This window comes from Papio anubis, chromosome 6 (genome assembly GCF_008728515.1).
Source record: "Papio anubis isolate 15944 chromosome 6, Panubis1.0, whole genome shotgun sequence".
Classification (NCBI taxonomy): domain Eukaryota; kingdom Metazoa; phylum Chordata; class Mammalia; order Primates; family Cercopithecidae; genus Papio; species Papio anubis.
Window position 1 is genome coordinate 30,312,512 of NC_044981.1, and position 12,059 is coordinate 30,324,570.

At 55.6% G+C, this 12,059-nt stretch overlaps 1 protein-coding gene across 2 annotated transcripts; it reads right to left on the bottom strand.

Annotated features, from left to right (window-relative positions):
- Window positions 1-482: 482 nt before the first annotated feature.
- PPP1R18 (protein phosphatase 1 regulatory subunit 18) lies at window positions 483-11,388 on the bottom strand. Of its 2 annotated transcripts, XM_031667028.1 has the most exons (5): window positions 11,173-11,388; window positions 8,475-10,113; window positions 5,817-5,846; window positions 3,290-3,500; window positions 483-1,383 (listed from the first exon to the last, which is right to left on the bottom strand). In XM_031667028.1, the coding sequence occupies exons 2-5, from the start codon at window positions 10,083-10,085 to the stop codon at window positions 1,364-1,366; spliced, it is 1,872 nt and encodes a 623-aa protein (XP_031522888.1). In that variant the 5' UTR covers window positions 10,086-10,113; window positions 11,173-11,388; the 3' UTR covers window positions 483-1,363. The 2 variants fall into 2 exon arrangements, with proteins under 2 accessions (XP_031522888.1, XP_009202996.2); XM_009204732.3 differs by lacking the exon at window positions 5,817-5,846.
- Window positions 11,389-12,059: the final 671 nt, after the last annotated feature.

Sequence of the window (12,059 nt, forward strand, 5' to 3'; positions counted from 1 at the left end):
TGCAGCAATTTCAGATTTACTATTCATAGCCCCAACTCTTGAAGTACATATCCCTGGATTAGCCACATGTGTTGTGTGTCATATACTACCTAGCTGCCTGCATGGCGCAGGCTTCTAAATCCTAGAATCCTCGAAGTGTCCTCTGCAATATTTTAACCCTTTTCTTCTATTCATTCATTGTCATTCATTCTAGAAATAATTTCGTGTCTACTAGTTGACAGGTACGGGATGTTGCAGTGAACCCAGCTGATGTAGTCAGCCCTCATGGCACTTCCAGTCTAGTGGACACTTCAACTGCCCTTTCTCATGTCACCTGCTTGTCCTGCGTGAAACCCATGCGCAGCTTCCCAGACCCCTTTTGACATGTCAGTGCCGAGTTCCTGGTTCATCCCCCATCATTTTCCTCTCCCCCAGCCACCAGAGCCTCCCCTCACATACCCGTTTTTTTTTTTTTTTTTTTTCCTAAAGGAGAAGCAGACGAGTTGGAGAGAACTCCATTTTATTATGGAAAGTTAAAAAAACAAAACAAAACAAGACAGGCAATTGATAAAGGCGGCACAATGGGGGAGGAGAGGTGAGGGGTCTCCTTAGCCACCCGACACCATCTCAATTCAGTTCAATTGTGAACCACTAGGAGAAACAGAATTAAATAACTATCAACGGGTACAGAGTTAAGATTTCCAGCCTTCCCTCTTGGGGAAAACTAAGGCAAAGTAATACTGAGAAAAAGTGGAGGAAGCCACACCTTCAGGTCACTCCAATGAGAAGACTGGAGGGGAGAGAGGAAAGAATTCCACGCAGACACAGCAAGTAAGCGTGGCTTGTAAACCTGGGACTTTGGCAGGTGGGGCTGGGAGCTGGTGGAATTTGTAAACCAGGCTGTGGTCAAGGAGGAGGCAGGAGCTGTAAACAAAGGGGCAGTGACCTAGGAAATGAGGGAGATGTGCCTATAAATGGAGTGGGCTCTGGGCCTCGAGAGAGATGAGTGCTTAAATCCCAAGAGTCCCCACGGGATGGTGGGAAGGAAGGCTGTGGGGAGAGTGTACCCTGCCATGGAGGGCAGGTGCTCCATCTCCACCCTCCAGGGAGTTCTGTGCTCCTTCTCAGCACTTGGCGCTCACTCTTAGATCACCCAGGATGTACCAGCACGTTTAACCCCACCCACACCAGGGACTTTGGATTAGGGTAGAAATTGGGCAATTGGCTCTGCCCCCAGAAACAGGGTGGGGAAAGCAAGTTACAAGATGTTGGTTGTTGCCCTTCCCTGCCAGGCTCATTATCAGGGTCTGCTGCCCTGAATCTTCCGGGATCCAGGATCTTCAGTTATAAGAAGGAAGGAGGTATATCCCTATGTTGAAGATGGTCACCGCCGGCAGGACTCATCTGTGGGAGAGGGGGCAATAATGACAGAGAATGAGTGAGAGCCTCTGCCTTCTGCCCACCCTTCCCCCACACACAAATTGAAGGGCAGTTGGCATGCAGGAAGTCCTATAATATCTTCCACATCTAAAGCACGTTACCATCAGTAACCACATCCATCACTCATTTAGCTCGGATTCTGTGCCAAGCATCCTCATAACTGTTTAATGTCACCATAACTCCAGGAGAGATTAAGTAATTTGATATCCAGCTGTGGCTCTTGGTGCTTCACAAAAACTACTTAATCTTGGCCTGGAGCCCCTGTAATCTGAGCAATTTAGGAGGCTGAGGCGGGAGGATCACTTGAAGTCAGGAGTTCAAGACCAGCCTGGCCAACATGGGGGAACCCTGTCTCTACTAAAAATATAAAAACTAGCCAGGTGTGATGGTACACATCTGTAATCCCAGCTACTTGAGAGACTGAGGCATGAGAATCGCTTGAACTTGGGAGGCAGAGGTTGCAGTGAGCTGAGATTGTGCCACTGCACTCCAGTCTGGGCGACAGAGGGAGACGCTGTCTCAAAATAAATAAATTAATTAATTAAATAAAATAAATTACTTAATCTTTTCTACAACTCTAGGAGGTAGTTTTTGGTTTCTGTTTTTTTGAGACGGAATTTCACTCTAGCCCAGGCTGGAGTGCAGTGGCATCATTTCGGCTCACTGCAACCTCTGCTTCCCAGCTTCAAGTGATTCTCCTGCCTCAGACTCCCGAGTAGCAGGGATTGCAGGTGTCCACCTCCATGCCTAGCTAATTTTTGTATTTTTAGTAGAGATGGGTTTTCACTATGTTGGCCAGGCTGGTCTTGAACTTCTGACCTTGAGTGATCCACCTGCTTCAGCCTCCCAAAGTGCTGGAATTACAGGCGTGAGCCACCGTGTCTGGCCTGTTTGTTTCTTTTGAGACAGGGTCTTCCTCTATTGCCCAGGCTGGAGTGCAGTGGGTGGTGCAATATCGGCTCACTGCAGCCTCCAACTTCTGAGGTCAAACGATCCTCCCACCTCAGCCTCCCAAGTAGCTGGAACCACAGCTGTGCACTGCCACACCTGGCTAATTCTTTTATTTTTATTTATTTATTTTTTTTAGAGACAAAGTCTCGCTCTGTTGTCCAGGCTGGAGTGCAGTGGGGTGATCTCGGCTCACTGCAAGCTCCGCCTCCCAGGTTCACACCATTCTCCTGCCTCAGCCTCCCAAGTAGCTGGGACTACAGGTGCCCACCACCACGCCCGGCTAATTTTTTTTTATTTTTAGTAGAGATGGAGTTTCACCGTGTTAGCCAGGATGGTCTCAGTCTCCTGAATTCATGATCCGCCCGCCTCGGCCTCTCAAAGTGCTGGGATTACAGGCGTGAGCCACCGTGCCTGGCCCACACCTGGATAATTTTTGTATTTTTTTGTAGAGACAGGATTTTGCCATGTTGCCCAGGGTGGTCTTGAACTCCTGGGCTCAAGCGATCCACCCGTCTTGGCTTCCTGAAGTGCTGGGATTACAGGCATGAGCCACAGGAGGTAGTTATTATTAACTTCATTTCATAAATAATAAACTAAAGCCAGATATCGGATGGTTTCCCTGAGATCACACAATTAAGAGACAAGCTGGAATTGCAACTCAGGCCTGTCGACCCACCCTGTGGTTTTGACCAGATTACAGTACTCAGGAAGAGTTCTCGTTTTGAAACTTGAAGACTCAATGTGTACTTCACTGCCCGGGACCTCAGTTTGCCCATCTATTGAAGGGGCAGGTTGGACCAGAGGACCACCAAGCCCCTTCCAAGCGCCTACATGCAATCCTCCCTTCTCTTCTCTCCTGGACCGCAGCGCCCGCTCTGACAGCAGGGGGCGCTCTCGAGCCGGCGGAGCCTCCGCTTACCCACAATCAGGGCCTTGGTGCGCAGCCCGCCCTGGAGCTCTGGCTGCAGCAGCAGCAGCTCTTCCTCATCCTCTTCGTCGTCGGGTTGGGCTGCTGGGGGGTTGGGGGCACTGGGGACCTCAGGCTCCGGGCCCAGCTCCTCCAGTACCGAACTCTCGGAGGGGTATTGGTACGTGGTCTCCAGGGCTGTCTCGCTGAAGGAGATCTTAAGCTGAAGGAGGGAGAAAAAGGGGGCAGGAGGCAAGGTCAGCAGGGGTGAGGCCCGTGGGGGTTGAGGGGGAGAAAGCGGGGGCGGGGGGGGGGGAGTCTGCAAGGGGGCAGGGGGGGGGGGGGGAGGGGGGGGGGGGGGGTTGGACTTAGGCGCCCCCCTCACTCTCTCCCATCCACTCTGGGATCCAGTTTTCCTTTACACACTGGCTTTCCAATCCTAGAGTTTCCCTCTTCGATCATATCATTTCAAAACATCAGACTTTGCCCTGTACGTTGGCAGGGGCTTGGGAGGCAGAAGTGAATAACATAAGACCAAGGTCCCTGCTCTTTCGAGTGTGGGAGGCAGAGGGGTAAAAAGAAATTAAAATACGTGGCGATTAGTCTTGTGATCAGAACCTAGTCTTTGGGCACCTTGGAGGCAATAGAGTAAACTTCCCAGAGGAGCCCAGCAGACTGGCCAGTGGGGAAAGAACTGGCTGGGGAGCCAGTCTCAACCAAAACCATGGTTTTCATACCCACAGCCCCTTGCTGTCCTATGCAAAACCCAGGAGCCTGGGCACCTGTTCCCTCCCACTCCCCTCATTCCTCTCCTATCCATAGCAAAGGGGGTCTAGGGCCTGGGAAGAGATGGGAGATGAATATAAAGGCCCAGAGGAACCAAGAGACTCCCACAACACACAGGGGAAAGATTAGCCGCTGACACCTTGAAAGGTTGGGGGAGATGACAAGGGCAGAAAGGAAAGTCCACACAAACCTGGGGTGGGGGCCCACAGTGTGCTCAAAGGGACAGGCGCAGAGACAAAATACCAGACAGGGCACAGAAAAATCACACTGTGCCAAAAGCAGGTGAGTCCCAGCTGTTCTCACTGCCTTTCTACCCTTCCCCTTTGCCCTCTTAAGAAGCTCAGGGGGAAGGGGCAGGGTGGGATTAAGTCTAGGAGCCAAAGGGATTAGGCAGACAGCAGGAGGATTCCATGTGGACTACTTGGAAAGGTCCAAATGATCTACTCAGGCCTTCCCTGGCATCTGTTTGGGAAGACTTGGGGCCAGTCGAACATCCCTGAGTCCCCTAATGGACTGAGGTATGAAAAGGGAGAAGCCAGAAGGGTGGCTGGGCAGGTGGTTGCTAAGAGCTGCTTCAGATATGACACCAGTCAGGCACGGTGGCTCACGCCTGTAATCCCAGCACTTTGGGAGGCTGAGGCAGGATTATTTCTCGAGCCCAGGAGTTGGAGACAAGCCTGGGCAATAGAGTGACACTGTCTCTAAAAAAGAAAAAAAAAAAAATCAGATATGACACCTGGGTCCCCATGGGAAGGTGGAACTCGGGAACTGTGTATGTTACTCCTTGTTGGCTCCGAACCCCACATTGTCTCCCCATCTCACTTGGAGCAAAAAGTCTACTCGAGGCTGGGCGCGGTGGTTCATGCCCATAATCCCAGCATTTTGGGAGGCCGAGGCGGGCGGATCACAAGGTCAAGAGATTGAGACCATCCTGGTCAACATGGTGAAACCCGTCTCTACTAAAAATACAAAAAAATTAGCTGGGCATGGTGGCGTACGCCTGTAGTCCCAGCTACTCGGGAGGACAAGGCAGGAGAATCACTTGAACCCGGGAGGCGGAGGTTGCAGTGAGCCGAGATCACGCCAGTGCACTACAGCGTGAGCAACAGAGTGGGACTCCACCTCAAAAAAAAAAGTCTACTTGATTGCCCCAAAGGTGCCCAGAACCTGACCAAAGCCTACAGGGTGCTCCCAATGTGCCACCCTCCCCTTGCCTCTCTGGCCTCTTCCTTCACTCCAGCCACACTGGCGTTGGTCCCTCCACGCACTCCCACCTCAGGACCAGAAAAGTACTAGCTATTCCTTCTGCCTAGAACACTCTCCCGAAATATCCCCATGGCTCTGACCCTCCTGATCACCCCATTTTGAAGTCTCCATATTCACTCCCCCTGCTTCCTGACCCTCTAAGTTCCACTGTTCTATTTTTTTTTTTCATAATCACTTACCACCTTCTAACTTCCTAGATAATTTACTAATTTATTATACTCGTGTCTGCTGTTGGAAGGAGCTTGGGGCCGGGTGAAGTGGCTCACACCTGTAATCCCAGCACTTTGGGAGGCCAAGACAGGTGGATTACTTGAGGTCAGGAGTTTGAGACCAGCCTGGCCAACATGGTGAAATCCCGTCTCTACTAAAAATACTAAAATTAGCTGGGCTTGGTGGTGTGCGCCTGTAGTTCCAGATAGTCAGGAGGCTGAGGATGGAGAATCACTTGAAGCCGGAAGGTGGAGGTTGTAGTGGGCCGAAATCTCACCATTGAACTCCAGGCTGGGAGACAGCAAGACTGTCTCAGAAAAAAAAAAAAAGAAAAGAAAAAAGGAGCTTGAAAGTTGCTACAGTGCAAGAGTTTAGAGTTTGTTCAAACCTCAGATGAGGTGCCATCAGAGGACCAATGCTGGGGAAACAATCTGGGGGTGGTCCAGCCTGTATATATTTGACCCCCCAGCTCATGTCTGTGGAACTGCTGGTACAATCTAGTTACAGCAGCCAGACTGCTTATATCCCAAGTTCTCAGAAGCAACCACTTAGTTTCTGTTACTGACAGATTTACCCACATTTCTGGGAACCCATTTTTGTTTTCTTCTCATATCCTCTTTTGGAATAATAACCTCTGTACTTTATTATCTATTCTGAAAAAGGACTTATTTTATTTGCTCTCGGTCTATGTTTATATCTCCCCACTACCCTGCCTCTCTCCTCACCCCCCACCAGCTTCTGACTGGACTTCTCAGGAATGCACAGCCTGCATGGGAGTGGGGGGGCGGGTAGAGAGAGGGTGACTCACTGGCTCCTCTCCCATCAGCTATATAAGGTCACAATGGGGCTGGTCTCTCAGCCCAGGAGGCCTCTGGGGTAGGGCACCAGCCACAGCCATCCCCTGGGCTCCAGTGGCAGGGCTGGGATTTCTCTCCTGATGGCAGGGATAAGTTTGATGGACTTAGCCTGCAAACGAGTTATTTAGGGAAGGTGAAGCGGGGGTTGGTGGCAGGGTCCTCCTATCTCCTATTCCTGAGCCAGTGTGTTGCAGCAGAGCTGGGACAAGGCACCCAGCCCCTGAAGAGCAGGGTGCTGAGAGTGGGGAGAGGGTGGAGGGTGAGGCATCTGGGTCAGAAGAACTCTGTGCTGCCTCTTCCCCACCCCCACCCAAGCAGTGGCTGCTTCCTTATTCTCTCACCACATCCTGAGCACAGCTCTGGCAGGCCCAGAGCCCAGGGTTCCCCACTCAGCCCCACCAGCCTTCCGGCCCCCACCCCAGGCTTCCTGTTTGGGCGATCTGCTTCCGGCTCCCCTGCTCTCTGGCCTAGGTATGGTCACCAGCATGGGTCCTGCCCTGCACTTGCTTCCTGGCTCCCCTGGGATGCTCCCTGGGCTTTGGGCCCCAAAGCTTCATGCTTCCCTCTGCTCATTCTTCCCCAGAGGCACAAGCCTCTCTCAGTAGGAAGTGACTTTTCTGAACACCTCACCCGGGTAGCATTTCCGGACTTCTGTTTTTTTCATCTGCCCAGCCCTGAGGGGAACAAGATGGTAGCAGTCAGAGGGCTGAGGGTAGGTTCCCAAGCACCATGGCTCAAGGGTGTGAACTTACGCTTCATGTGAAGATGAATTGGGCAATCAAATGAACCCCCCTCCACCCCAGGCTTAACCCATATCTTTAGTCCCTGTGGTTCCCCACTGACACGGAGGACACAAAAAAATCAAATCTGAGGATGTTAACACATGGGATGAGAATGAGACTGGGCTGGGGAGATGTGTGTGACTGGAGGGACTTCCTAAGTCTGAGATGTCTGAGTGTGGGACCTCTCTCTCCCCAGAGATTTTCAAGCTGGAAACAGGTGGGTGTGCACAGGGAAGAAATGAGGCCAGGGCCAGGGGGAGTTAGCCTAGCTGCCTCCACTTTCCTGCAGGTCTTTGTTGCAAGTCTAACCTCTGACCCTCTGCTGGCCTCAGCCCCGACCCCTGTCCAGAACTCCCACTATGCTCCCTGGCCAGTGCCTGCTCTCAAAACTGTCTCCAAATTCACTTCTCTCTTTCACTACCCTAAGGGGAGGGAGAGTCCAGGATGGCAGGAAGAGAGGGGAAAACCGATCCCTAAGCCAGTTCTTGGGAGGGAGGGGAAACCCAGGGAGGAAGGACGGGGGAGTGAGGGGCGGGGGTATTTTGGAAGAGGAGAAGGCTTTTCTTGTCCCAAGAGAGAAGGGAGCACTGTCTGAAGCAGTGGCCCAGCTGGGGGTGTGCAACCCCGAGGTCACCCACTTCAAATGGCCTCTCTGTGTCTCTCCCATGGGGCAGACTCAGGGTTCAAAAGCCTTCTCTCTGCTCTTTGGCCGGCCCAGTTCCATCTCCCCTCTCCCCTCCATCCTAAGATGTCCCTATTCAGCTCTGCCCTCTTTCCCATGGGGCAGTTGGACCTTCCTCCATTCACTTCTCCCTACAGTTTCTCCCTAGAACACAAACGCACCCCCTCCGCCACCCCAGGCTCCCTATCCCTTCTCCGCAGAAAAACTGCAAGTGCTTTCACCCTCGTGACGCTGCCCTCACTGATTCAAGCTTGTCAGTTTGGGCTTTCCCACTGGATGGACTGGGGCGGGTCACACTCAGGAAAGGGAGGAAAGAAAAGGGGGCTGGAAATTCAGAGCCCAAGGGAAGGGAGAATGAGCAGCCGGGCACACCCTGAAAGAGACACACCCAGAGACGGCCTTTGCTGGGGCAGGATCTTTTGGGCTCAAAATGGAAAAGGAGGGCTCTGAGAAGGAAGGGTGTATGTGCAGAGCGAGGAAGGGTGGTGGCAGGAATTAACAAGAAAGAAGAGAGGAAGACAAGAAAACAGGGGTATAAAAAAGAAATAAAGACCAGAGTCCAAAGAGAATTGACAAGTGGGCTTCTAAGAAGTCTGGCTTGGCTGCTTCCCTACCTGTTTGTGGTGTCTTTCGGGGGACCCCTTGGCAAGGCAGCTGCGGCTGAGACGGAGGTAGCCCCCCAGAACCAAGATCTCCTCGGCAGTTGGGTACCGCTTCTTCCCAGCTCCTGGGACTGCAGCATCAGCTGTGGCTGGAGAGGTTGTGGTGGCTGGGGTCGTAGGGGGCACAGACCGCCGGGGGTTGACGGTGAAGGTGTGTCCACTGCGGCGGGGGGCCCCCACCCCTGGCCCTGCCTTCACCCCATAGAACAGGCGGCTCATGAGGGGATCCCCAGGAGGTTGGGGGGCAGTTGGGGCTGGGGGTGGGGGAGACAGAGGGGCTGGTGGTGGGGGCTGGAGTTCCACTGCTTCCTCTTCCTGCTGTCTCAGGCCTCCAGTCCCAGCGTCCTCTGGTGGGAGGGGGGAGGGCACAGAGCAGCAGTTCTGCAGGGCTCTCAGAGGCCTGCCCTGAGCTCCCGCCTCCTCCTTCTCAGCCTCCCCTTCTCCAGCCTCCACACTAGGAGATTCCAGACGCTTCTCTGCTGACTCTGAAGGTTCTGGTTTCTGAGTTTGAGCCTCTATGTCCCTGGGTGTCCATTCTCGAGCCTTCCCGGAGTTTAGGGTCCATTTCCACCCTTCTGCTGGCTTCATGCCCCTCTCGCCATCTTCCACAGGCCTCTGCTCTGCTGCCTCCATTCCTGTGGAACTGCTGCCTTGGGCCTCCCTTGTCAGGGTCTCGGACAGCTCTGTAGTCTCTTCCGGAGCCACCCCTGGAACTGGCCACTCTTCTTTTCTGCCACATTTTTCCGAGTAGCCTTGTCTTTCTTCTCCTGACCTCAGCCTCCACTCTGTTGCCTCCAGTTGTACCAAACTCTGTTCCTGAGACTCTCTGGAGTCAGGTCTCCATTTATGGGCCTCTGTCAGGCCCAACTTCTGGTAGGCAGATTCCCCTGGGCTCAGTCTACTTTCCACCTCTTTTCTCCTGGGGCTTTGCTCTCGAGACTCTGCTAGTCTCAGACCCCGCTCTGGAGTTTCTCCAGGACTCAGCCTCCATTTCCATGGCTCTGACAGTCGGGAGCTCCTGTCTCCCACCTCTCCCGGGCTTTGCCTCCAGTCCCGAGCCTCCAGAGGCCTCAGGCTGGACTCTTGGGCTCCCCCTATCCCCAGTCTCCTCTCTCTGGTCTCCCTGGGACTTAGTCTCTCTTCTCTTGACTCTCTTCCCTTGGGGCTCTGATCCCGCATCTCCCCAGGGCTGGGTCTCCGCTCCCGGGCCTCCAGAGGCACAGGCTTTCTCTCTGCTAGCAGCTCTTCACTCCTTTGTTGCTGCTGCTGCTGCTGCTGCCGCTCCTGCCGGATGAATCGGTTCTGGTGCACTGGCCCAATAGCCTCCAGAAGGACCGCAGACTCATCTGGGTCTGGAGGGCCAGCCTCTGCAGTCCCCGGCACAGGGCTAGGCTCCCCAGGGGACAGCCCAAGCTTGGCCCGGCGGCGCTCCAGGAGCCCTCGCTTCCAGGCTGGCATCTGGGACAGGCGCTCCCGTTCTGCTTTCTCCCGGCCTCGAACGGACGCCTCCTCCTGCCGGCGCCTGGCTAGCAGCTGTAGCTTCCAGTCTGGGATGGTGGCCATGGTCGCCTTGAGGTGAGGGTAGGGAGCACTGGGGGCAGAGAACAGGAAGGAGAGGCTCCAGAGAGGCCCAGGGGGGAGACTGAGGGTGGGAGGAGAGGAAGTGGAGGGGGAGAGGTGGGACACAAAGCAGGGCAGAGGGGCTAAGGATGAGGACAGAGGGAAAGAGGGAAGGCAGAGAACTGGGGAAATGGAAAAAGTGAAGAGAAGTTGTGAGCCCAAGTTGGGGGTGGTGGGGGTGATGCGAGAGGAAGAGTCCTGATTGGAGGCAATGAGGGCAGGAGCCAGATGTGGCAGTCAGGGTTAATGCGTATTAAAGACAGTCTCTAGGATGTGAGACAGAGAGAGAAGGGCGAAAAGGAAAGTTGCTGTGAGGGAGAAGAGAGAAATGAGGCTGGGGTGAGGGGAATCTGGGTGCAGGCCAGACTGCCTCAGCGATACCCCAGGGAGGCTAGTGTGGGAAGGAAGGACCAGGAATCCCTGGAAGGACCAGGAGGCAACGGGACCTGAGGGGGTGTTGGGGAGGCAAGGAGGAGCGGAGAGCGAAGAGGTCTAGGGGAGAAGGGAAACCAAGGAAGAGGGGAAAGGAGCGCGGCGGCAGCAACCCGGCGCGTCTCAGCGCGGGCCCCAAAGGTCCCGGCTCCCCTTCCAGCACCGCTCGGGCCACGCCTCTCCCCAGCCCCCACCCCTCTGCCCCGCACTCCGCCCCCGAGGCGGGTCGGGGGAAATACCCACCCCCGGGACTTTCGGAACCCGGGCGTCAGGGCTGCCAGCGCGTTCCCAGAACCCTGGCGTCCACCCCCACCCTGTCCCGTCACCACCGCCTGCCTCCCCCACCGGCTGCGCCACGCGACCCCAGAGTGCCGAGGGCCGGCTCCATGTCTCTTCTCCCCGGCGCCTGCAAGTCCTGTGCCCCGTCCCCGCTCTCATGGAGCCGTGACAGAGCCGGCAGTCTCCACCCCGCTCTGGACGCACAGACTGACAATCTCGGCACAAAGAGGAGACAGCCAAGATCCGGGCCAGGGATGGGAGCAAGGACCGGAGCGAGGAGACACCCACTCCCCAAGTCTGAGCCCCTCAGTCAACTCACACGTCGCAGGACCCCCGCGGGAGGGGGTGCCGAGGAGCCGGGCGTCCGGAGAGAGGAAGAGGAGGAGAGAGGGACCGAGGGAGATCCGGAGACTAGAGGGAGGGGAGGAGGGAAGGAGAGGAGGGAAGGAGAGGAGGAGGGAAAGAGGCAGCAAAGGAGGTGGGACGGAGACAGAGACCAGGGGGCCGGGCGGGGGCGGCGACCGCTTTGTCTAAGGACAATGAGGAGAGGGATGGGGGCGCAGGGCGGAGCCGAGGAGAGGGCGGGGCCTAGCTCCCTCCCACCCCGCGTGGGACTCGCTCCGGGACTGCCCTGTTCTTGTCCCAACCCCTGACCCTCCGCTGTGTCCCCAGGGGCCCTCACCAGCTTCCCGCCCGGACACCCCAGGTGTCCAGATCCCTTCCCCCAGCTCGCCGACCCAGGGCGGTGGCCCGTGACTCAGGCCCCTCGTGGGACTTTGGGAGGAAGCGGCAGCTGCTCGGGGCCGGGCCCGCCCTTCCCATCTCCTGCAGCTCCTCCCTATGCTTTTGCCTTCTCATCTGGGTCTGGAGGTCCAACCTCTGCAGGCCTTTGTTTTTGCGGGGTCGAGGGCAACGGCCAGGCTGTGGGGGGCCTTGTGGAGTGGGCGGCAGGAGAGGCGCTCAGAAACCAGAGGTTTTGGAAGCGCGCCCCCCTACCAGAGCTGCTGCCGGACTCTTTCTAGCTTCAACCTATCTCCCTTGGGTCTCCAGGTCGGCTGCCGGGAAAAAGGGAATTTGAAGGAATGGGAATGGGGACCCGGCCGCTCTGGCAAAGTGGGGGCGGGTCGGCGGGGGGTGGCCGAAGCCCAGCGGTTGCCAGAGGGCGTGGTGGCTGCCCAGACTCCAGTTCGGCGCTCCCAGGCTCCC